Below are 26,381 nucleotides of genomic sequence, written 5' to 3'. Positions count from 1 at the left end.
AAACACTCAATAGGTTTCTATTGCTGTAAAGAGACACCATGACCATGACAACTCTTTTAAAGGAAAACAGTTAATTGGGTCTGGCTCACAGTTCAGAGGTTTAGTCCATTATGATCATGGCAGGAAGTATGTGGCAATCAGGCAGACATGGTGCTGAAGAGGTGGCTGAGAGTTCTTTTTTTAAATATTTATTTATTTGTTTGTTTTTTTGAGACAGGGTTTCCCTGTATTGCTTTGGAGGTTGTCCTGGAACTCACTCTGTAGGACAGCCTGGCCTCGAACTCACAGAGATCTGCCTGCCTCTGCCTCCCAAGTGCTGGGATTAAAGGTGTGACACCAACACCAGGAGGCTGAGAGTTCTTTATCATCAGGCAACAGGAAGAGAATGAGCCAATAGGTGGGGCTTGAGCATCTGGGACCTCAAAGTCCATCCCCTAGTGACATACTTGCTCCAACAAAGCTACACCAACTTCAGCAAGGTCACACATCCTAATAGTGCCACTCCCTATTGGCCTATGGAGGCCATCGTCTTTCAAACCACCATACCCATGTACATATATTTTTTTCTTTTTTAAAGCAAGTACAAGAAAAACTTGGGAATTTGAGAATGAATCAACTTTTAGGCATTGATTTAGGTTTAAATACTTTTTATAACTGTATACTACTACTAATTTAAAACAAGTATCTACTAAGTGTTAGACACTGTGCTAGACTTAAGCCTTTTTTGCTCATAGCTAGTGTATATAAAATGGTACTATATTGTACAATAACCACTTATATATGAGTTATAATTATTGTCAATACATAATCCTAAAATTGCTTAGCAGAAACGTTTTTTTGTGTGTTGTAACTTCTTTTATTTTTCCTTCTGTTATTTTTTTTCCTAAAAGGTGAAAATGAGGGAATATGGGTGAAGATAGAGAAAAGACTGATTATGTATATTGACTTGGTTAGGGTTCCTTTTGCTATGATTAAACCAAGACCAAAAGCAACTTGGAAATGAAAGGGTGTATTTCAGCTTACAGTTGTAGTCTTATTGCTGTTGTCTCTCACAAAGGGAAGTTAGGGTAGGAACTTGAGGCAGAAGATGAAGCAGTAAGTGCTGTTGACTGGCTTGGTGTCCATGACCTGCTCAGCCTGTTTTCTTATACCATCCAGGACTAACTCCCAAGAGTGGCACTGCCCCCAGCAAACTGGGTTCTCCTCACATCTCAATCACTAATCAAGAAAATGCCCCACAACTTGCCTGCAGGCGAATCTATAGAGGCATATTCTCAATTAAGATTCCCACTTCCTCACTCCTTTGATTCCAGCACTCAGGAGGCAGAGACAGGCCCATCTCTGTGAGTTCAAGGCCTGCCTGGTCTAAAGAGGGAGTTTCAGGACAGCTATGGCTGTTGACATATGACAGCTATGACAGAGAAACCCTGTCTCAAAAAAAAAAAAAAAAAAAAAAAAAAGATTCCCACTTCCCATGTAAGTGTTGACTTGTTGAAGTTGACAGAGCCAACAGCACATGTATATTGATTGGGGAGAAGTAAGTGGGAAGAGACTGAGATAAACGTAGGGACACACTGGACATGGTAGTGTGCATGGAGTCCCAGCTCTTTTAAGAACAAAAGTGAAACAAAACTTATAAAGCATAGGATTGAGAAACTGGGGATTTTATTCATTCATTCAGCCATTCATTTAGTTTTTTGGTTTTTGTCCCCCCCCCCCCAAGATAGGGTCTCTCTGTATAGTCCTGGCTCTCCTGGAACTCTCTCTGTAGACCAGGCTGGCCTCAAACTCACAGAGATGGGGCTACCTCTGCCTCTAGAGTGCTGGGATTAAAGGTGTGTGCCACCACCGCCTGGCTCCATTCACTTTGTTTTGAGACAGGATTTCACTGTGTACCTCTGGCTGGCCTGAAACTTGCTATGCAGATCAGGCTGGCCTCAAACTCACAGAGACCCACCTGTCTCTGCTTCCTGAGTTCTGGGATTAAAAGTGGTGACTTTAAATTTAGTATGTTCAAGAAAGCAGAAGACAGGAGATTGAGAACGTCTTAAAGTGTGTACTGAAAGATAGGTGACATGGCTGTGTTGAAGGTGCTTGTTTTTCTAAGCCCAAAGACCTGAGATTGATTTCTAAGACCCACATGGGCAAAGAGAACCAACTCCCCACAAGGTGCCCTCTGACCTCCACACATGTGCTCCTCCACCATATAGCAAATAAGTCAAAGTAATGCTGTTCATCATTGAAGAAGTCAGGGCAGGAACTCAAGCAGGACAGGATCCTGGAGGCAGGAGCTGATGCAGAGGCCATGGAGGGGCGCTGGTTACTGGCTTGTTCCCCATGGCTTGTTCAGTCTGCTTTCTTATAGAACCCAGGACCACCAGCCCAGGGTAACACCACCTTCAATGGACTGGGCCCTCTTCCATCGATCACAATTAAGAAAACTCCCTACAGGCTTGCCTGCGGCCTGATGTTATAGAGACATTTTCTCAATTGAGGCTTCCTCCTCTAAGATGACTTTAGCTTGTGTCACGTTGACATAAAACCAGCCAGTGCAAGGTCCATAAAAATTTTACTTCCAAAACATTTCCCTTTAGGCATTATCTTTGTTACTTTTCCTGTTGCTGTGATAAAATACCCAACAAAGGCAGCTGAAGGGAGGAAGATGTGATTTATTTGTCTCAGAGTCCAAGGATAAGGTCAGTCAGGGTGGGAAAGTCATGTGGCAGGAGCTGGAGAAGGCAGCTGATGACCGTGCATCTGTAATCAAGAAGCAGGGAGCAGTGAATGCCTGTGCCCAGCTAGCTTCTGCTTTTTATGTCATCTAGGACCCAAGCTCTCACAATAGTACCGCCCTGTTTTATAGGTCTTCCCACCATGCTTAACCTAATCAAGATGACCCCTCAGAGGTGTGCCACAAGGCACATGGGGGGACCTGCCTTGTGAATAATTACAGATTGCTAATAGGCAACACTAGTCATCACAGGAATTTTGCAGATTTTTCATAAATTGTAAAATTTAGTAGATACTGTTAATGTTTTAGAGTGAAATGGGAATTTTTTGACTGTTTTGTTACAGTGCTCAGTTGAATATCTGGTAATATTAGATAGTACCTAATTAGGAGAAATCCTTTATATTAAAATAGTTTAAAATGTCTATTGAAATATGCCATTTTCCCTTTCCTTAGCTACATGAAGTAAGTGAAGAAAACAGGAAGATGGAGATTCAGGCAAAAAGAGTTCAAGCTCGTTTAGATAACCTACAGGTAAGTTGCCTGCTTCTCTCCTGAGCTTTTGTTTTATTTTTATTTTTTTAGGGTATTTGTGTGTATGAGTTGCTGTATCCCATGTGTGTGTAGTTGCCCACAGAGGCCAGAAGAGGGCATTGGAGCTCCTGGAGTTGGAATTGCAGGCAACCCTGAGCTACCCAACTGATGTCTGGTCTTCCAAGAGCAGTACCTTCGCTTAACTGCTGAGATAACTCTCTAATCCCCACCATAATGTTTATATCAGTTAATCATTTTATGTGTATGAGTGTTTTGTCTGCATGTACGTCTGTGCACCATGTGTATTGCCCAGTGCCCATGGGAGTCAGAAGAGGCCATTGTATCCCCTGGAACTGGAGTTAGAGTTGGCTGTGAGCTGCCATGTGGTTGCTGGGAATCGAACCCTAGTCCTCTGGAAGAGCAGCCAGTGCTCTTAACTGGTGAGCTGTCTCTTTGGCTCTGTCTTGAGTTTGTAGATGATTTGCTTGCTTTTTGTAAGATTGCTTCTTAATTCATGACTGTGATGTTGGCAGAGAAAGTACGAGTTTATGACAATACAGAGGCTGAAAGAAGATTCCCATGCTACTCACGAAATGAAAAGTTTAAAACAAGAGAAAGCACCAGTTTCAAAACCTGTCAAGGTATGCTATTATTCAAATTTCCTCTTACTCTTTAATCATTTTTCTTTCTATTATAAGCAAAACATATATTTTGTTTTGAAAGAATTCATCTTAATTATTTTACAGAAGCGTCTTAATAAGTTTTCTGTATTGCAATAATAGGTTTCTCCACCGACACAATAAGCCAGATCAAGCAGAATTGAAAAAGTGAAAGACCAAGTTTATTTGAGCAAAGTAACTCCTGGGTTTCATGAAAACATTTTTTTTTTTTTTTGCAAAAACAAAATATTTCATCACTTTTTTAGTACAGTGACACTGACAAGCCACAGGGCCCTTTAAGGTAACCTGTTGTTAATAAAGTTATTTTCCTGTCAAAACCACACCCCTACCTATGAGCTTTTTAATCAACTTACTTGATTTGTTCAGCAGATTTATTTTTGGTTCACAGCTTCAGGGATCTCAGCCATGGTAATTTGGCTCCCTGTTTTGTGGCCTGTTTTGTTTGTTGTTTGTTTTGTTTTTGTCTTTTTGCCAGCTTGACACAAGTTAGAATCATCTGGAAAAAGAGACTCTTAATAGGGGATTTCCCTTATCACATTACCTGTGGGCAAGTCCGAGGCATTTTCTTAGTTGCTGACTGGTGTGGGAGGGTCTGCTGTGGGATGCCACCTTAGGCAGGTGGTCCCGGGTGGTATGAGAAAGCAAGCTGAACAAGCCCTGGGAAGCAGGGCAGTGAACAGTACTTCTCTATGGTTTCTGCTTCAGCTCCTCATCTAGGTTCTTGCTTTGAGTCTCTCTCTTGACTTCATTTCAGAATGAACTGCTATCAGGTTGTGGAAGCCAAATAAATTCTTTCCTCCACAAGCTGCTTTTGTCTCAGTGTTCATCACAGCAATAGGAAGCACTAGGGCAGGGCCTATGGTGAGGCAGTAAGTACATCATGACAGAAGGACATGTAGTGAAGCAGATGTGCTCACCGCAAGATAAGCCAGGAAACAGTGGAGGAAGGGATGGAACAAGCTATATCCTTCAAGGGCATGATTCAATGACATTCCTCCAACTAAGCCCCATTTCCAAGTCCATCTTCTTCCAATAATGTCATCAAATTATGAGTTCATCAATGATTAACTCATTGGTTATTTATCATTGATTAAGTCATTGTTAATTCATCATTGATTGAATCAGAACTTTCATGATCTAGTTAGTTACTTTCACTTCTCAAATCCCTGTCTCCCTACATTGCATTTTGGAGGAACAACTTTTATTCAGATCATAACACTATCCTGAATGGGCTCTGTGAATCCATAATTTTTTTAAACTTGAAGTACAAATCACATATAACAACATACTGGGTTTTTCTCCTGTAAAATCTGTTCAGTTTTGGTAAGTACCTTTTCTCATGCCATCTACAAACACATACAGCACTCGAATGTCCCTCTCTGCCCTTCCCTATTCATTTCAATCCTCCAGAAGCGGTTGTTGACTTGAGTTCTATCATCCTAGCATGTTTGGCTTATTTGATAGATTTAGTCTGTAGAATTAGAATCACATAGTATCGATTTGATTGGTTAAGGCTTTTCTTTTCTCAAGATCATGTTGGTTGCATTAGTAGTATGTCAGTAGTATTCCATTGTATGCATTTTTCACAGTTCACTTATCCATTCTGTGGATAGATACTTGTGTTGTTTTTCGTTTTTGTATCTTAGAAATAAAAGTGCCACAGATATTCACATACAAGGATTTTTGTGGACATGTTTGCATGCTTCAATGTATACGAGAACCAGAATTTCTGAGTTATAAGTTAGATGTGTATTTTTAAGAAAATGTCCCTTTTCCAAAATCTTACCATTTCATATTTCTAGCAATGTCTGAAAGTTCTGTTTGCATAACAAACTTTCTGGCATTTGACAATTTTAATCTCTTCCAATTTGACCCTTAAAATGCATGTATAATTGTGTCTTACTGTAGACTTTAATCTTTTTGATACGTTTTATAATTCTTTATGTAAGTTGGAAAAAGGTGGAGATTTTATGCCCAGGTACTTGCTTGGAGAGATGGTTTGGTGGTTAAGAGCACTGGCTATTCTTCTGTCAAGCAGACTTGGGTTCCGTTGAATTCCCAGCATCCACATAGTGGCTGACAACTGTCTGTAATTCCAGTTGCAGGGAATCCAATACCTTCTTCTTGGTCTCTGGAGACATTGGACACAAGTGGTTTGCAGAAATGCATATAGGCAAAACACTAATAAACATAAAATATAAATAAATAAACATTCAAAAAATTTGTAGCTAGAGACCAAGATTATTGAAAATCTAAAAGTAGTTAGTTTCTACTTGAAGAAAAAATTAAGTTTATATAAATAAGTAAATAAATATATTAAGGTAATTCTTATAGGGGCTGGAGAGATGCCTCAGAGGTTTAAATCGTCAATTGCTCTTCCAGAGGTCTGAGGTCAATTCCCAGCAATCACATGGTGGCTCACAACCTTCTATAATGAGGCCTAAGGAGACCAGCATATCTTTGAGCTCTGGGTTGGATGAGAGACCCTAACACAATGAATATCATGTAAGATATCAACCTCAGACCTCCATATGCATATACTCCCACAGCATGTGAAAACATGTGTATACACACATTCAATCCACACATACAAAAATTGGGAAAACAAAAATATAGAGACAGGAACTTTTATTTGGAAATAGTAAGATTGTTCTCCAAGAGACATGCACAGGCCAGCTTTTGGTATAACTGGAGATTAAAGCAAACTTTGGGAATTTTATTAGGACAAAGACATCTACAAATTATTCTGAAACAAAGTTTTTTGGAACTTGGGAGTGCTGCAAGCTCTGGTCATCAAATAGAAACATTTCTTTGTAAAGCTAAGGCTCATAGTTGATAGATGTTAAGTAAAAATAGTCAAAGATAGGGAAGACCATTTTGTTAGATTGACTCAAAAATAGTTTTTGGAGTAGGATCTGTTTGTGTTCCTGGGATGTGACAGGAAGGATTCTGTTTTTTCCTGTTTTGGTTTTTAAATTTTATTTATTATTTTTGTTTGTTTTTGTTTTTTCAGACAGTGTTTCTCTATGTAGCCCTGGCCATCTTCAAATTCGCTATGTATACCAGGCTGACCTCGAACTCAGAGATCCACTTGCCTCTGCCTTCAGAATACTGGGTCAAAGGCATTTGCCACCACTGCCTGGCTTGTTTTTATTCTTTGAGATAGGATCTCCCTCATGTAGCCTAGATAGACCTTGAACTTGCTCTGTAAACTGAGGGTGACTCCTAGTAAGGGTTTTCTAAAGCAACAGAGTAGGTAGATAGATAGATAGATAGATAGATAGATAGATAGATAGATAGATAGATAGATAGATTCACATAGATAGAGTATATTCACATTTATGTATTATATGAAGGGATGTATTAGACTGACTTATAGACTGTGATCCAAGTAGTCCAACAATGGCCGTCTCCTGATGGGAAGGCTAAGAAGCTAATAGTTGTTCTTCTAAGAGGCGGCAGTACTGATCTTGTGCTGGAGTCCTAGAGAGCTGCTGGTCTTCAGTCTACATTAGAGTCTACAAGAAGGAGGCAAAGGAATGCCTCAGCAGCAGGATAGATGAACTTGCCAAGAGAATGAGGGCAAGCAGGCAAAGAGCAAAGCTGCCCTTCCTTGCCCCATGTCCTTTTATTTTGGCTGCCACCAGGTGTGACCCTGACTTAGGGTTGGTCTTCCAACCTCAAATTGTCCACTCAAGAGAATTCCCCCAGCTGCTTGGGTTTAATGTATTTTTATTTTTTTATGGGATGAAGCACAGGTCACACACATGCTATGCAAGTGTTCTACACTTGAGTTATAGTCCAGACCTTTGTCTTACTGCTTTTTTCTTCTGTTTTGGTAGGCTCCCAGGGAATAGGGTTTCTGGGAAGAAAAATTGCACATCATGTTTATATCAGGTTGTTATTACAAAGAAAGTAAGTTTTGTAGGAAGAAAATATGAAATCCCACAGTAGAGATTCTTTAGTTTAGGGAATCATAGAGTCTGTATTGTTAGACTTTTTTTTTTAAGACAGGCTGGTCCATGCTGTTGAATTAAAGCCATTTTTTTTTTTTTACATTTTTTGTTATCAGACCTAAATAATTTTTTTTTTTTCGAGACAGGGTTTCTCTGTGGCTTTGGAGGCTGTCCTGGAACTAGCTCTTGTAGACCAGGCTGGAACTCACAGAGATCTGCCTGTCTCTGCCTCCCCAGTGCTGGGATTAAAGGTGTACGCCACCAATGCCCCGCCAGATTTAAATTATTTTAAATTTTTTTCAGCTGGGCATGGTGGCGCACGCCTTTAATCCCAGCACTCAGGAGGCAGAGACAGGCAGATCTCTGTGAGTTTAAGACCAGCCTGGTCTATGAAGCAAGTTCTAGGACAGCCAGGGCTGTTATATAGAGAAAAACTATCTCAAAAAAAAAAATAATAATTTTTTTTCCCTTGCTTTCCATACAGAGTCTTACTGTGTATGTAACCCTGCTTGGCTCAAACTCAGTCTTCTTGCTTTATCTTCTTTAGTACTTGGATGGGGCTATATAGACTAGGGCCACTGTAATATAGCCACTGAAAATTTTTTATTATAGCATTAAAGTATACTTTTATTTCCCTCATTATGATGAATTTACTTGTCTTATCTAAGCAGGCATTTAATGTTTTGAATATAATTGTCAGTATTTGATTTGAAATTGATTTTAGGTAAACACCTAAACACTTGTCTAAAAATAATTTAGGTAAATTATTGTATAACCACCAAATTTAAGGCTTTCTTTTTAGGTTTTTATGGGGTTTTCAAGTTCAGTCATGTTTGGTTTAATGTTTGATCAACAGACGGCACTCAGTGGACAAGTGTATGAACTGTTAATTGTTTTCATGGACTGGATATCAGACCACCATCTTAACAAAGTGGAGCCTGAAGAACCTGGTGTGGACGGTGAAAAACCATCATTCAAACCTTTCCAGAAAAGTGACATTCAAGAGAAGTGTGTAAAGGTTGGTTTTTTAAGACTCACTCATTTTTATTTTATCTGTAAGAGTGTTTTGTTCCACATGTGTGCCTGGTGTCTGTGGAGGCCAGAAGAGGGTGTTGGACCCCCTGGAATTGGAGTTAAAGAAGATTGAGAGCCAGTGTGAGTGCTTCGAACCTAAGCTGGGTCCTTTGTGCAAGCATTTAACCACTTCGTCATTTCTCTAGCCCCCAAGGTTTTGTTTTGTTTTATTGTTAATTTGAAATACATGAAGATTAAGTAAGGAAAAGCCTTTGGCATATTTATTTATTTATTTACATCTATTTATTTAACCGGGGGGGGGGGGGGTAAACACACCACTACACATGTTTGGAGATCAGAGGACAACTTTCTGGAGTCAGTTCTCTCCTCCCACTATGTGTGTCAGTATTCAGGTGTCTGTACTGGCCTGTCTTTGGGGTTCTGACAGGATTAACCCTCAGCTGCAGTCACTAAGAGCACCACCTGTGTCCATTTACCAAGTTCCCTTTTAAAAGGGCCCTGCCCACCTCCCTTCCTTCTCTCTCTTTCTCTCCCTCTCTCTGTGTGTTCCTCTTTCTCTCTCTCCCTCTCTCTCCCTCCCTCCATCCCTCCCTCCCTTTCCTTTCTCCTGTCCCCAGAGGCCAGTCGCCCTGCTCTCCTTTCCCCTAATTGGAAAAACAACAACAACAACAACAACAACAACAACAACAACAACAAAAAAAAAACCTTCTGCTTGAACTGAATGTTGGATGGCATCTTTCTCCCTTGAGCTGCTTTTTAAAAATTACAACAATGTGGTTCTCAGTCTTCCTGGCAAGCACCTTTACCCACTAAGCCATCTTACTTGTTCTGACATTTTAAAAAAATTAGATCCATATATTTTATTTTATGCGAGCATATTTTGCCTACATGTATGTATGTGTACCACATGCGTATATGGTGCCTGCAGCAGGCAGAAGAGTGTTTTGGATCCTCTAGATCAGTGGTTCTCTACCTGTGGGTGGAGACCCCTGTGTGTGTGTAGGGGGGGGAAGTGTCAAATGACCCTTTCACAGGAGTTGCCTAAGACCATTGGAACACACAAACATTTACAGTACGATTCATAACAGTAGCAAAATCACAGTTATGAAGTAGCACAGAAAATAATTTCATGGCTGGGGAGGTCAGCACAGCATGAGGAACTGTTTAAAGGGTCCCAGCGTCAGGAAGGTTGAGAGGCACTGCTCTAGACGCAGAGTTGCAGATGGCCGTGAACCACCACATGATGCTGGGAATGGAACCCCAGTCCTCTGTAAGAGCAAGATGTGCTCTTAACCCCTGAGCCGTCTCTCCAGCCCCAACTTTCTGACACGTTTCTAAGTGAAAACTGTTGAAAGTGTTTTTGTTTTGTGAGGCAGGATCTCAGTATGTAACTTTGGCTGTCCTCAAATTCACTCTGTAGTTCAGGATGGGGTTAAATTTAGGATTCTCTTGTCACTGCTTCCATTATAAATATGCGCTTCTGTATATGACTTAGGAGCATTTTTGCTAGAAAATTGTGTATACCAACAGTTTTTTTTAACATGATTCATTTCGGACCTCAATATTAATTCATACTAAGTTTGAAAGGTTTATTTTATATGTGTGCATGTTTTGCCTACATATATGTATGTGTGCTAGATTCATGCAGTGCTCAAGGAGCTAGAAGAGGTTTATGGGCCCTCTGGAACTGGAGTTACAGACTGTTGTGAGCCACCATGGGATTCTGGGAACTAAACCCTTGTATTTGTAGTTTTCTTAATATGATGGGAATTGTTTTTTTAAAGGTAGAGACATGATCTTAATAAAATGCTGAAAGGTGCCCAAATGGTCATCTCTTCAGTGATGTGAGTAGTTCTTCCTACATACAGTCGTAGATTTGAAACCTATTTGGATAATTCTGCTTTAATTTATTTTAATTCTATTTGGGATTAAAGGTAAAATCTCTGCCTTCACGGGTTCTCATCATCAAAGGCAAATATTTCCTAATGTTATTACCAATGCTCAAGATTTATAACTCATATGACAGGTATTTAGAGATTGACACTTACTATAAGGACTTTGAGGGAAGGACAGATCTTGTTTGTTATTTTCAGGAAGAACTTCACGATTATTAAGTAGTCCAGGATTTTAAGCAAATTATATTCATCTTTTTAAAAATCTTTAGCTACAATGGCCCTTCAAAATGTCTTTTGTGCTAGGTGGAATAATGGCTGCAAAAATGCTCCCATTCTGACCTTTGGAACCTGTCAGTATGTTTTGATATATGACAGGAAGGAATGGAAAGTGCCAGTCGCTGTCCTTGAAACAGAGAGCTTCCCCAGGTTTCCAGGCAGGTCCAGCACACCGAGTCTCTAAGCTGGAAAGGAAGTTAGAAGAATAGGTTGAATACTCAGTGTATCCTTGCTGGAGTTGAACATGGACCTACATTAGACCTAAGTGTTGTTTAAACATACTTCATGATACTTTATTATAGCTATAATAGGACACATTTGATTTAGATTTTTTTCACTTTTTTATTTTTTATTTACAATTTTTAATACCTATATAAACTATTTCTCTATAGCAAGTTCAAAGCCAGAAGTGAATTCATGAAACTATCTCAAAAATAATTTCAAAAATGAAATCTGAACTGGGCCTGCTATCACATGCCTTTATATCCTAGTACCCAGGAGGCAGAGGCAGGTGGATCTCTGAGTTTGAGGCCAGCCTAGTCTACAGACCAAGTTTCACGCAAACCAGGAATACATGGTTAAGACCCTATCTATAAAAAAGAAAGAAAGAAAGGAAGGAAGGAAGGAAGAAAGAAAGAAAAAAGAAAAAAATTTACATTAACTTAATATATTTATGTCACATCTGGCTCAGATTCATTTTATCTTTATGAATAATTTTAATAGACTTAAGACAAGAGGAAAACACATTGCCACATATAAAGGAACCTCTGTGAACATGTTAGCAGCTCTTGTAGCAGATCCTGGTGAGCCAGTTGTGGCACATAGTATTGAATTTAAAACTGTCAGATACCCTGTGTTCAGTAGAACTGCCTTTCATAAATGGAGAAACAAAGACTCTCAGATAAACAAAAGCTGAGGGGTTTATTAACCACTGGCCTACTGGAGATACTAAAGGGAATCGGTTAGGATGGAATGAAAGCTCACATAAGCCATATGAAAGAATAAATATGGTGAGTAGCAGTGTAACTTTGATATAAAGTGTGTAATATAAAAACTGTAAAATTTCTGAAAGAAATTTAAGATATCTAAATAATGAATATCCATAGTCTGAAGACTATGTCAGCTCCCAACCCCAAATTAATCTGCATATTCAGTGCATTATTCAAATTTCAACTGACTTCTTTGTAGAAATGGATAGACCAATCCTAGAAGTCATTTAGTTGGTTTTTAGAAAATTGTGGCAGTTAATTTCAGATACCTGAAATTCAGATAAATATGTGGGTTTTTGTTTCCCATTACTTTCAGCTTTTGCCTTTGATGACAGAGCAGCTCCAGTGGATGCCATTGGTGAACCCCAAAATCCATGAGCCATTTCTAAAGTTTATATATTGGTCTCTAAGGCAGCTGCATCCTGGAACACAGGTACTGACTCATCAGAATCTATCTTCTAGTAGACTCTATTTGGTATCAGTTCTCTTGGTTATGTTTCACAGAAAAATAAATAGTACACCACATGTGTGCAATCTGTGTATTAGTTGAGAACAGTCTTCTCTATACAATGCCGTCCTAAGGTTTTGATAGGAATTGTATTCAGCTTGTATACCAATTTCATGTGCTGAGTCTTTTGACATAGGAATGTAACCATCTTTTCACTCACAGCTCTGTGTTCTTGCACCGTGGCTGTATAATTTTTGCGTAAAATTCATGTGTGGACTCTTTAATTTTTAACTATTTGAGTTGTTTTGAGTGGTTTTTATCTGTTAAATTTTGTTGTCCATATGCTTATGGTGATAGATCGTGTCTTTCTTAAGAGTTTCTGTTGCTGTGAAGACACACCATGACCATGGAAACTCTTATAAAGGAAAACATTTAATTGAGGTGGTGGCCTGTTATCATGAGAGGGAACCTCTCATAGTTGAGAGTTTTAGTTCATTATCATGGTGGTAACCAAGGCAGCATGCAGGAAGACATGGTGCTGGAGAAGTAGCTGAGAGTACTACATCTTGCAGGCAACAGGAAATGACCTGGGACACTGGGAAGGGTCTTGAGCATGGGAAACCTCAAAGTCTGCCCTCACAGTGACACATTTCTTCTAACAAGGCCATACCCACTTCAACAAAGCCGTACCTCCTACAAGTGCCACTCCCTATGAGATGGTGGTGGTCAATTATATTCAAACTACCATAGCATGTAAATATATAATTGACTAATAAGGAATATTGATCTTTGGTTTTTGTGTTTTTAATCTTTATTGGTATTATTTGTGTTTGATTTATAAAAATTGAAATCACCTTATCCTTTATATTTCTTAAATGCTATAAGCAGTGTCTTAGTTAGGGGTTCTATTGAACCCCTAACTAGTTAGGGTGTCTATTGAAGAGACACCATGATTACAGTAACTCTTAAAAAGGAAAGCATTTAATTAGGGCTGGTTTGCAGTTCAGAGGTTTGATCCGTTATCATTATTGCAAGAAGCAAGGTAGCATAAAGGCAGACTCAGTGCTGGAGAGGTAGCTGAGAGTTTTACATCTTGATATAATGCAGGCAGCAGCAGGAGACTGTCACACTGGGTGTAGCTTGAACATATAAGACCTCAAAGCCTGCCCCCACATCTCCTAATAGTGCCACTTCCTGTGGGCCAAGCATTCAAACACACAAGTCTATGGAGGTCATTCCTATTCAAACCACCACAGGTGAATAGTATGGATTTTTTAAATGTTTGGTAGTATTCAGAACACTAGAGACTATTTTTTTATATGAGTGTGTGCTTGCGTGTATGTAAATGCACCATGTGCATGCAGCATCCACAGAGGCAAAGAAGAGCATTGAATAGCCAGGAACTGGAATTACAGAGGGTTGTGAGTTGCTAAGTGGGTGCTGGGAACTGAACCCAGGTCCTCTGCAAAACTAGTAAGTGCTCTCAACCATTAAGCCATCTCTTTACCGCTGAGATTTATTTGGGGAAAAGTTTTAAGTTATGAATTCAATTTTTCTTAAAGTGTGTGTGTGTGTGTGTGTGTGTGTGTGTGTGTGTGTGTGTGTGTATTTGTGCACCATATGCCCTTGCACCATGTGGAGGTCAGAGGACAACTTTGAGGACAATTTCTACCATGTGGGTCCTAAAGATTAAACTCTGGTTGTTAAGTTTGACAACAGGGGCCTTTCCCTGCTGAACCATGTCACCAGCCCCAGATCAAATTTTCCTTATAGTTACAAGGCTATTTTGAATTTTCTAGCTTCCAGTAGTTTGTGCTTTTTGAGGAAATGAACCACTTTGTCTTGCTGACAGATACATATATCTAATATTTGGAATGTAAAAATAAAATGAAAACAGGCACAACATATATGGCTATCTGAAATCAGCTGCTGCAAGCTGACTGTTTTCACAGTGGCCGTCTCTCTGATGTGCCCCAGTGTCCAGAACAGTAGCTCTGCTACACAGCAGTGCGGAGAATTTGTGGGCTTGTTTTTTCCTTACTTTGGTTGTTTTTCGTAAACTGTTTTTTATTGATCTTTCAAACAATGCTTACTTTAAAAAAAAAGGTCCATACTTGTTTTTTTAAGTTAATTATACAGTTTTAATTCTAAATTTGCATGTTTTCAATTCTATTTTTCATAAGTATATGTTTTAATGCATAAATTTGACCAAAGTATTTAAAATGGATGATTGTGTATATATATATATACACTATATATATATATATATATATATGTATATATTAACAGCATTCAACTATGACCTCAACATTGAGGAGATTGGGTGAAGACATATTTAAAGGAGTAGCAATTAAAGGAACTCAGGATAATTCTTCAGAACATTCTGTGGAGAACAGACCAAAGACAGCAGCATTCTTCAAGAGCTCCAGCTTGTCACTGAGATTTTTATCAACCCTGATTGTCCTCAAAACAGTCACTCAAGGTAAGTTTCCAGAGTGTTCACTGGTGATGCTTGTTAAACATTTATGAGAGACTGTTGTATAATAAAGCATTTCTTGTACCGGGCGGCATGCCTTTAATCCCAGCACTCGGGAGGCAGAGGCAGGCAGATCTCTGTGAGTTCGAGACCAGCCTGGTCTACAAGAGCTAGTTCCAGGACAGCCTCCAAAGCCACAGAGAAACCCTGTCTTGAAAAACCAAAAAATAATAATAATAAAAATAATAAAAATAAAATAAAAAATAAAAAATTAAAGCATTTCTTTTATAGTTAGCCATACTTGTTCAACCTTTCCACAATGAAGTTTTGAGTTATTTTTTTAACAGTGGTACATTTTGAAAACAGTTGCTGTATTTAAGAAAATAAACTCTTGAGACTTGTTTTGTTGTTGTTGTATTGAGAGAGGGTCTCTCTAGTTAGCTGTGGCTGTACTGAAAATTACTATATAGACCATGCTGGCCTCGAACTCACAGAGCTAATCCTGCCTCTGCTTCTTGAGTGCTGGCATTAAAGGCGTGCTCCATCATGCCCTGCTTTTGTTGATTTTCTCAGATAACATTTTTATGTGACCTTTGCTGCCTTAGTAGTTTGTCACATAAGTTAAAATTGTATTGTTTTCACTAGCGAGGAGAACAAGAAACTACAGCCTGTAGGAGCATATTAGGCCACCATCTGATTTGTAAAGTTTCTTCCATAGCCCTACTCTTTTGTATGGCTCATTGCAACCGTTTCTGCCCTGGAACACGGGTGATTAGTTGGCAACTCTGCTGCTGACCTGTACACAGGAGCAGCCCTTCACAGCCTGGGAGATTACTTTGGGAGACTTACCAGTGTCTGCCCCACTCAGTGCTTGGTGTACAGAGTAAGTAAGGCAGTAAGTGGTCAAAAGCAGCACTCAGCCAGAGTGAACATAGTTAATACATATTTTTAATATAGCTATAACTAGTTATCTCTTTCTGTATTGTTTTAAAAGAGAATTTTTTGTAAAAGGGAGTAATGCTAGTAAACATACCATCTTTCTTTCTCTTCCCAATATATTGACTTGTCTCATTCAGAGTAGAGGGTCTTCCTATTGGGTGTGACAGCAGTCTGACTACTTCCTCTTCGGAGTCTTCTGCTTAGTCATTGTTGATGGCTTGAAACCAGAATTCTAATTCTAACTTATTATTTGGTTGTTTTATGGTTATGATTCTTAAATTTGTAATAATAGATTAGGTGATAACTTTGAAGGATCTCTCTTGAAAAGGCATTATTAGCCCAAAATAAAATTTACCATAGACCTATCTTAGAAACTTTTCTGTACACACACACACACACACACACACACACACACACACACACACTGTTTTCACAGGCAGTCCATAACCTCACTTTAAAAACATGTATATTCACCAGAGGTAAGTAAAGTCAGAATTAGGAACTCAAAGCCATTCTATTAATCAAGGAGAATATTCAAAGTCATATGTCAACAAATATCATAATATCATCTAATGCAGTAGGGCTGCAATCCCGTTAATACAGTTCTGTTGCGGTGACCTCCAGCCATAAAGTTATTTTATTACGAGGATATCTGAAAGGGTATGTCATTCTAATTTTAGCAGACATTGCTGTCTTTCTCAAGAGAGTGAGGCTATTATATCCTTATCAGCTCTCTCTCTCTCTCTCTCTCTCTCTCTCTCTCTCTCTCTCTGTGTGTGTATGTGTGTATGTGTGTACATGCATGACCATGTGTATGTATGTGTGTCTCTGTGTGTTTGTATGTGTGTGAGGTGTATATGTATGTATGAATATATGTGGTGGTGGTTATGTGTACAAGTGTTTGTCTTTGTGTGTGTGTTTGTGTGTGTGTTTGTTTGTGTGTGAGCTGCCATTTCTCGAACCATCCATACCAGCATTTGGGGTTACTGATTTCTGATTTTTCAATATTTGCTAGTCTTATTTAATGAAAATATGGCTTCATATAATATTTTTGTTTTGTTTTATTTTTGAGATGGGGGTCTCATTATGTAGTCCTAGGTAGACTAGAACTTGCTATGTAGATCAGGCTAGCCTGGAACTCACAGACATTTTCTTGCCTTTGACTGCATAGTCCCTCCACTTCCCATATACACATGTATAATTACAAGTAAAATAAATGTTTCTTTAAAAGATCAAATCACTTTAGAAAAGATAACAAAATGCTATTTTTCTACCTGTGAAAACTGTTAAGGGGCAACTCTTTGCCTCACTTTTATATACTATATTCTGATCATGGTTTTTCCTCCTCCGCCTCCTCCAGGATCCTGTCCTCTCCCTACTCATCCAACTCTATGTCTTGTTTCTCTTTGTATAAAACAGACAAAACCAACCAGAATTAGAAAAGAAAAGAAAAAGCACAAGAAACATAAACACACACACACACACACAAAATCCATAAAAATACAAAATAGGAAAGCATAATATACAAGCAAAAGACCAGTAAGATTAGAGAGAGACAGGACGGGGAGAGGACAACCTTTTAAGCTTATAAATTAAAAATTTTTTAAAAAGTACCATGACACAGGATGCAGTGATGAACACGTGTAATTATCATTCGGGAAGCCAAGGGAAGAGAACTAAGGCAGATAAGTCCAGCTTGACCTACACATGATGTTCCAGACCAGGCAGAGCTATATAGTAAGACTCTTTCTTTCTTTTTGTTTTAGTTTTTTATTTTTTATATATTTGAATTACAAACAAGATTGAATCACATGACGATCCCAGTTCCCTTCCCTCCCTCCCCTACCACCCCTAGTAAGACCCTTTCTTAGCCAACAGCCCTGTGTCAGTCAATGCATTTAATCATGTCAGCTGTTGCAAGTGATTTCAAATACAGTAGGGGGCACTGTTGTAAAACTTGTTCCAGTGAAGAGGTCAGGATTTGTCTATTTTGTATGTATTGTATTGTATTGTTTTGTTTTGTTTTGTTTTAAAGTTTGGGCCAGAGAGATGACTTGGTGGCTAAAGTGTCTGCTGGGCCAAGCATAAGGACCCAAGTTTAGGTCTCTAACATTCATATGAAAGCCAAGAACAATGGTATACATCTCTAACCCCAGCACTGAGGGCTTGGCTCACTGCCAGCCTAGTATGCACGAATAAATAAATGACCAGAGACTGATATTGCAGTTCAAGCTTCAAGCTGAATATCAGAAGAGCAAAGTAGCTGGCCAATAGCTCTTATTGCTACCTCAGGCTGAATGGGCTGTTTCTGTCCTCAAGAGCACTCACCAAGCCTCCAAGTGTAACCTCTCCTCAGTGTGGCTGGAGAACAAATGCCTCTCTGAGCCCTTGCTTCTGTCTCATATACTTTCCTAATGTTGGGATTAAAAGTGTGAGCTATAATTCTTTTTTCGACTGATTCACTCTTGTGTAGATCTGAGTGGCCTTGGACTCATAGAGAACCATCTATCCCTTAATCCTGAGTCCTAGGATTAAAGGTGTGTACCACCACCTCCTAGCTTCTGGCTGCTGAGATTAAAGGTGTGTGCCTGGCTTCTAAGGCTTGTGGCTGACTTTGCTTTTCTGAATCCTCAGTCAAGCTTTAATAAGTCATAAATACTATATCACTATAGGGGTGGGAGGAGAAAGGGAAAATGATGTAATTATATTTTTATTTCAAAAATAAGGAAAGAAAGACACCTAACGTAAGTGTCTGTCCTCCACACACACACATCAACAGACAAACACATGCACAATTGAGAGCCAGTAAACTTTGCTTATGCACTTGTTGGCAGAGGTTTTTATTGCTGTTGTTGTTGTTGTTTTTAAGTAAGAAAATTAAGCAAAGTGGCATTAGTATTCTTTGAACTAAAATAATCTAGAATTAAAAATAATATGCCATAAGTGGATACAGATTAGAATTTCTCAAAGTTCTTTCATATATATTTTAAAGATTTATTATTATTATCATCATTATCATTAATATTATCACTATTACTATTATTTGGTTTTTTGGGGATAGGGTTTCTCTGTCTGTCCTGTCCTGGAAGTCACTCTGTAGACCAGGTTGGCCTCAAACTCAGAGACCCACCTGCCTCTGTCTCCTGAGTGATGGAATTAAAGGCGTGCACCACCACTGCCCAGCTACTTTTATTATTTTGAATTTTGTATATGTGTCTGTGTGAGGGTGTGTAGATGAGAGAGCCAGAGGTGTCGGATCCCCTGGAGCTGGAGTTGCAGGGGGTTGTGAACCACCCACCATGGAGCTGAGAACTGAACTTAGGTATTTGCCAAGAGCGGAGCAGTCATGCCTCTATTGCCAGAGGGCACAGCTAGCCTGGGAGATGGTTTTGTAGCTTGTAAGTTTCACAGCTGCATGTTACACTGTTACACTGACGTTTTTCCTCCAGTAGCCTTAGTGGCGCCTTCCAGTACTGAGAAGCCAGAAAGGAAGTAGCTTAAGGCCCACCTGAGTTCTCCATGTTCTCCATGTTCGAACAAAAGTGTGTGATGTTTTCAGCCACAGGTCATCTAGTTCTGAGGGTGGCCCCTTCTCTCCTCCAATCAACAGCTCACAGGGAGGTGTCTCACACCTGGCACCACTGGGAATTCCATTTAGTAACAGCACTTTGAGGCCAAGACCCCCCCACACACTTTTTTTTTTTTTTTTAAAGACAGGGTCTTTCTATGTAGCTCTGGCTGGCCTGGAGCTCAGTGATCTACCTGCCTCTGTGTGCTTTATGAAAAGCTTGTGCCACCACACAGGGCCCAAGACACACTGTTAGTTAAATTAAATGAAAAATTTAGTTTCCTTTAAATGGAAATATTAAATTTTAAAAAGAGGTAACTCTTTTTATGAGAACAGCATGTTTTTGTTTTTTTATTTCTTGGAATCACTTACTGAACTTTACACATTTAAAAGCAGTGTAAAACGTTAAATGTCATAATGGGGGTATCTACTAAATCGATGTAATGACCCAAATGTAATGATACAAATCTCTGATATTTTTATTTACATTGGTTCTAATTAAATTAGTTCCCTTGATTTAGTGGCTCATCAGTCACATGTGGGATATTTTAAAAAGGGGAGTTTAAGGACTCTTGTCTCAAAGTGCCATTTCCGGTGCTGGTCTTGGTGAAATCTTGCTGTTGTTCATAATAATGAGTGGATTACAGAATATAGTAGACCTGAGCATAGCCTGGTATTTTTGAAGTTGTCTCTGAATAACGTGATATTTGCTCTTTAGTAGGAGGCAGAAACCCTTGTTTAAAAGTCACTGAGCAGGTCTGTGTATAGTTACAATTTTAAATGGGTAGGCATTTAGAAGTCAGCAATGTGACATATGATCTTAGAAGCTATTTTAAAGATACATATGATGCTGTCTAAGTTTGTGGAAACATGTAGTAATTACAACCAAATATGGAAATATATATACTACTGTGCTAGTTAATATCAACCATTCATTTTCTTTCTTAGTATGAAAAACAACATGGGGCTTGATTATCTTAGTAATGAAATATGAATGTGCTAAATGAATTTACCCCATTGTAATTGGACTGCATGATTTTTTTTATTTCTCTCTTTCCCCATTGAGTTCTAATAAATCTTTGAGCAAGATAGATCTAAATTTAATTTGTGATCGCTTGTCATTTGATTATTTTTACATCTTTTGCTTTATTAAAACAGTGGCTTTTTTTGTTTAACCTTATGTTTCTGATTTAATGACGGATGCATAGGCGGTTGTTTGTGTTGCTTTCAGCTGACTACCTAGCTCAAGCGTTTGATTCCCTTTGTTTGGACTTGAAGACAGATGAAGGAAAAACCTTATTTTTGGAGTACCAAGCTGTTCCAGTAATACTAAAACACCTGAGGATATCCAGTAAAGGGCTCTTATCCAACGCCATCGATAGTCTGCTTCAGATGACAGTGGAATCAAGTAAGTGTTTATGTTTTATGTATGTAAATAAATGATGCTTCCATTCCCTCCTGATCACAGCATGTTAACTCCACATACCAGACACCATTTCAGCTTTTAAATGGTGGCTGTTTTTAGAGTTATGATTTAGGTCAGCCCACAGAACAAGAGGTTTCGTTGTGGCATCTTGATATGTATGTGTCATATTTGTTGTTGTATGTTCCTCCCCCACTGTCCTCCTCTCTGCCTCTTCCTCCAGCTAGCTCCTGATCTTCCTCCAGTTAGTCCTCCTTTGTACCCTCTAATCACATGTCTTCTGTTGTCTTCTTATTTCCCACATCCCTTAAGATCTCTTTTTCCCCTCTCATGATTCCTTCTCTAGTTAAGTGTCCTGATACATAGATATAGCTATATACATATGTATATAATCTAAAATTCAAGTTCCTTGTATGAGAAATAGTGATATTTGTCTCTGAGTCTGTTATTTCACATAACGTAATTCCATTTGCATCTATTTTCTGAAAATGTCATGCTTTTGTTTTTCTTTATGTAAAACCCCCTTGTGGAAATATATATGTACCACATTTTCTTTTTTTTTAAACAGCCAAATAGGCTTTTAGGCTGGTATTTTCTTTTTTAAATTTATTTGTTTTACAAACTGTTTTGCATCACAGTTTCCTCTCCCTCCTCTCCTCCCAGTCCCTCCCCCACCGTCCTATGCTCCTACCCTCTAACCCATTCCTCCATTTCTGTTTAGGAAAAAGCAGGTCTCCACTGAGTATCAACAAAACATGGCATATCAAGATGCAGTAAGACTAAGTAAGCACTTCCCATTTTAAGGCTAGGCAAGGAGACCCAGTATGAGAAGGGTCCCAAAAACTAGTAAAAGAGTCAGAGACAGCCCCAGTTCCCACTGTTAGGAGTCCTACTCGAGGACCAAGTTAAACAACTGTAACATTTATGCCAAGTGCCTAGGTCAGTCCCATGCAGGCTCCCTGATTGTCAGTTCAGTCTCTGTGAGCCCCTGTGAGCCTAGGTTAGTTGATTCTGTGAGTTTTCTGTGGTGTTCTTGACCCTTCTGGCTCCTACAGTCCTTTGTCCCCCTTTCTACAGGATTTCCCAAGCTCTATCTAACGTTTGGCAGTGGGTCTGTGTTTGTTTCCGTCAGTTGCTGGGTAAAGCCTCTCTGATCACTATTGGGCTAGGCAGAATATCAGACATCATTACACTGACATTTTCCTACTCCAGTAGTGTTTGGTTCTATCCTAGGTCTCTGGTCATCCAGCCTATGTACCACATTTTCTTTAATAACTCATTTGTTGCTGGCCATCAAGGGCTGCTTCCGTTTTCTGGTTATTGTGAATAGTACAGCTCTAAACATGGAAGCACAAATATCTCTGGTGTGTTGACTTAGTACTGTGGATGGGTGATAGGGTGGTTTTATTTTCAGGTTTTTTGGGATTTCCATACTGATTTTCACAGTGGCTGCACAAGTTTCTCAGGGTTTTCAAATTCCTGGTGTGTTGCTCTTTGAGATTCAGAGGCAATAAATTAATCTCAGGAATTCTCAGGAACTTCACAATTACTATGACTTTACACCTCTTACTTCACTCTGTTAATTGGATAGCTAAAATTCATACTTAAAGAATAAAATACACTAAGTTTAGTAGTATTTACAAAGCACTTCATCCTACAGGAATATTTAAACAATAAAACATAATTTAAAACTCATATCTCACAGTCAGGTAACAGCCTGTCATGGAATCACAAAGTGGCCACTGCCCACTGAAGGATGTGTTTTACACTGAAAATATGCTATGCCTCCAGAGAGCATTCAGAGAACTTACTTGTGTATAATATATATGTGAACTCATTAGTAAGCATTTTCTTTATTATTCTTGTTCCCCTTTCTAAATGTTACACTTACATGTATGTTTGTTTTTATGTATATGTTTTACACATTATGGACTACAATCCACATATGGGGAGAACATGTGTTTGTTTTTCTTCCTGTGATTGGGTGAACTTGGTTAATATTATAAGTCCATCCATCTTCTTGCAAGTTTTGTGATTTTGTTTTTCTTTAGAGCTGAGTAATATTCATATGTGTGTGTATGCATATACATATACATATATGTACCATATTTTTATTATCCATTCACTTCTTGAAAGGTACCTAAGTTGCCTCCATTTCCTTGCTGTATTAAATAGAGCAGCAGTGAACTTGGGATGCAAACATCTCTACCACAGGATAAAGAGTTCTCTGTGTATAGGCCAAGGAGTACGGTAGCTGTATCATATGGTAGTGCTGTTTCCAGTTTTCTGAGGAACCGCTAAGCTCCTGCCAGTGGTGAATAAGGGTTCTTCTCTCTCCTCATCCTCTCTGGTATTTATTGTCAAGTTTCATGATGACAGCCACTCCGACTCAGGTGGGATGTTATCTCAGAGCATTTACCTGATGACTGGGGATGTTGATCATTTTTTTAATGGTTATGGGCTATTTGGGTTTCTTCCCTCCCTCCCTCCCACCCTTCCTTCCTTCCTTCCTTCCACCCTCCTTCCTTCCTTCCTTTCCTCTCTCTCTCCCTCCCCTCCCCCTCCTCCTTCCCCCCCCCTCTCTCTTGCTGTAATTCATCACAGCATTACCCTATTGGTTTGCAGTTTTATTTCCTAGGTATCTAATTTCTACAGTCGTTTGTAAATTCTGGTTATCTGCCACTAGTCTGAAGTGTATGTGGTAAAGATTTTCTCCCACTCTGTGGGCTGCCTGTGCTGACCATTTCCTCCACTGTACAGAAACCTTACTTTCATGATTTTTGGAGCTAGCTTTTGTGTTATTGAAGTTCTGTCCAGAAAGTTCTTGCCCACCTTGGCATCTTGAAGAGTATTCCCTCTGTTTTTAATCTAGAAATTTTAGCTTTTATTTTTCTTTTCTTACTTTTACTAGTTTTTTTTTTTTTTGAGAATTTTGTGCAATGTGTTTTGTGCTCGGATCATATTCACTCTCTCCCTGAACTCATCCCAGGTCAACCCTCTCTTTCCTATCCACCTCAGCTTGTTTTCTGTTTTCTCCCATCAAGACCAATTGGTGCTGCCCAGCTATCCCCAAAAGTGTGGTCTTCCACTGGAGCATGCCTGACTCACCAGATGTTATATTCTAGAGGAAACTGACTCTCCCTCTCAGCCCCTAACATTTGCTCATAGCTCTATGACTGGGGCAAGGTTCCATACCCAACTCCCCCTCCATGCTGGGATTTGGTCTGGTCTGGGCTTGTACAGGTCTTGTGCATGCTGTCACAAATGTAGTGAGTTAATATGTGCAGCTGCCCCACTGTGCCCAGAGGATCCTGACTCCTTACTGTCATCCACTTCCTCTGGCACTTAGGTTCTTTCCTTCCCCCTCTGCCTCAGTGATCCCTGAGCTTTGAGAGGAGGGCGCTGTGTATGTATTCTGTTCAGGACTGAGCATTCTACAGTCTCTTATTTTCTATACCTTGACTAGTTGTGGGACTCTGTGTTAATCATAATATAGTACAAAAATCATTGGGAATCAATTGAACACTGTCTGTTTAGCAAAATAATAGTAGTAAGGTCTTCCCTAGGACCTGTGTCCTGTTTAGCTATTGGTTCTTAGCCTGATAATGATGACAGGTATGGGTTTCATGTTGTGGAATGGGATTTAAATCCAATTAGAAAATGGTTAGTAAAGAATGGCTCTGGGGTTACATACAGAAATAAAGATGGCACAATAACCGCAAAGCCTGTCCTAGCACAGGTGATGATGACTCAAAGAAGTTGCATCAGTGGATCGCACTATACAAACCTGCAAGCAGCTCCATGAGGAGCAGTGTTAGGGAGGTGACTCACTAGCCTTTCGCCTCCCTGCAAAGGGAGTGTTTCTGTTTAGAGAAAATAGTTCTCCATCCCTCGAATAAACCCCTTTCCTTTCCTACCAGCCTGTTTCTGCTTCCCTGGCTTTACTTATGGTTTTAGAGTTTGTTGCTTCAATAGCTTATTTTAATGAATACAGTCTCAAGACAGTAACATGCAAGCCTTCCAAGTTGTGTTTATAGATTTAAAAAGCAAGATGAAAGCAAAGCTATCATGGTTTTATATCTTTTATGGGGAATAACTTACTTGTATTTAGGAAAAAAAGCCATTTGCAAAGACTTTTTACTAAAGAGTAAATTGTTTTAAAGGCCACACTTTGACATTGTGTGATTTTTTAAATTTTTTCCCATCCTTCCCTAACTAGCCACTATCAGTTACTTATGCTCTAAAAGCATTTTCATATATTATCCTGTAATAAACACAGTAAATGAAATATGGCTTCTTACCTATGGATGCATCTCTATTGGATGGTTCTTAGAAGCACAGTTACTAAGTAAAAGGATGTGTATATTTAAGGCTTTGGTGTGAAATTTGGGAAGTTTCTATTATTTCATTCTTAATGAGAGTGGATATATTATGTTCTCATATAATTGGGGTTAGTTGTGTTCATTAGTAAAAATACTGGGTACACCTTTTCTAATTGATTTTCTAAGAACTCACAGTAATTATATCAATCCTTTTTTTTTTTTTTTTTTTTTTTTGGTTTTTTGAAACAGGGTTTCCCTGTGGCTTTGAAGGCTGTCTAGGCTGGTGTCGAACTCACAGAGATCCGCCAGCCTCTGCCTCCCGAATGCTGGGATTAAAGGCGTGTGCCACCAACGCTCAGCAATTGCATCAATCTTAAGGCAAATATATGCAAATTCATCTCTACTGTCCTCTCTTCTGTTTGTAATTTCTCTTTTGATTATTTTAATTTCACTTCCAAGTTTTAAATAAAATCATGTTATGTAAATACTTAAATTAGAAAATATTTACTTTATTTTTTGATATTATAATTACATTGTGCCCCTTCCCTTTTCCCCTTCCAAACCCTCCCATGCACCCTTCTTTGTTCTCTTTCAAACTCAATGCCTGTTTTTCATTAATTGTTGCTGTATTCATGTGTATATAAATAAACACACAAACCTAACTTTATGAATACAGCTGCTCAGTCTGTATAATGTTACATGTGTATGTATGTTTTCAGGGCTGAGCATTTGGTACTGGCTAACTGGAGAAGGCCATGTCTCCCACTCTCAGCATTCTTAGTGCCTGTAGTTGCCCCTTCCACATCAGTGTGTCTGTCGTTGCCCCTGCTTAGCTCATGTCGAGGCAGCCGTGCTGGTGAGACTGGAGTTTCTGACATCCTAGGAGACACAGTCTCTCAGCAGACTCCCTGATCCTCTGGGTCTTACAGCCTTTCTGCCTGCTTCTTCATGATGATCCCTCAAAATTTTTATCCGCAGGTTTTCAGTCTATTATGAGTCTGTCATTCTTTACCTTTTATGCTCAAAGTGTTCTTTCCCACCTAATACGCAGAATTGTTCTTGGGGTTTTAGGGAAAAATAATTGACTACTTCAGTGGAACTTCTTATTTACA

General features: G+C 39.1%; 1 protein-coding gene across 6 annotated transcripts in view; it reads left to right on the top strand.

Moving 5' to 3' along the window:
* The window catches only part of Ccdc138 (coiled-coil domain containing 138), a 42,371-nt gene that overhangs the window by 13,229 nt on the left and 2,761 nt on the right, over positions 1 to 26,381 (top strand). For 5 of the 6 annotated variants that reach the window (XM_027388343.2, XM_027388346.2, XM_027388344.2 and 2 more), the window contains 6 exons: positions 3,185 to 3,262; positions 3,796 to 3,903; positions 8,755 to 8,916; positions 12,410 to 12,526; positions 14,831 to 15,023; positions 20,756 to 20,932. In XM_027388343.2, coding sequence (XP_027244144.1) covers positions 3,185 to 3,262; positions 3,796 to 3,903; positions 8,755 to 8,916; positions 12,410 to 12,526; positions 14,831 to 15,023; positions 20,756 to 20,932 — 835 coding nt within the window. The remainder of the gene's footprint in view (positions 1 to 3,184; positions 3,263 to 3,795; positions 3,904 to 8,754; positions 8,917 to 12,409; positions 12,527 to 14,830; positions 15,024 to 20,755; positions 20,933 to 26,381) is intronic. The other variant, XM_027388345.2, reaches the window with a different exon arrangement.

This window comes from Cricetulus griseus, assembly GCF_003668045.3.
Source record: "Cricetulus griseus strain 17A/GY chromosome 1 unlocalized genomic scaffold, alternate assembly CriGri-PICRH-1.0 chr1_1, whole genome shotgun sequence".
Lineage (NCBI taxonomy): Eukaryota > Metazoa > Chordata > Mammalia > Rodentia > Cricetidae > Cricetulus > Cricetulus griseus.
The sequence above is the reverse complement of the archived record's forward strand: the minus strand, read 5'-3'. Positions and strand labels throughout refer to the sequence as shown.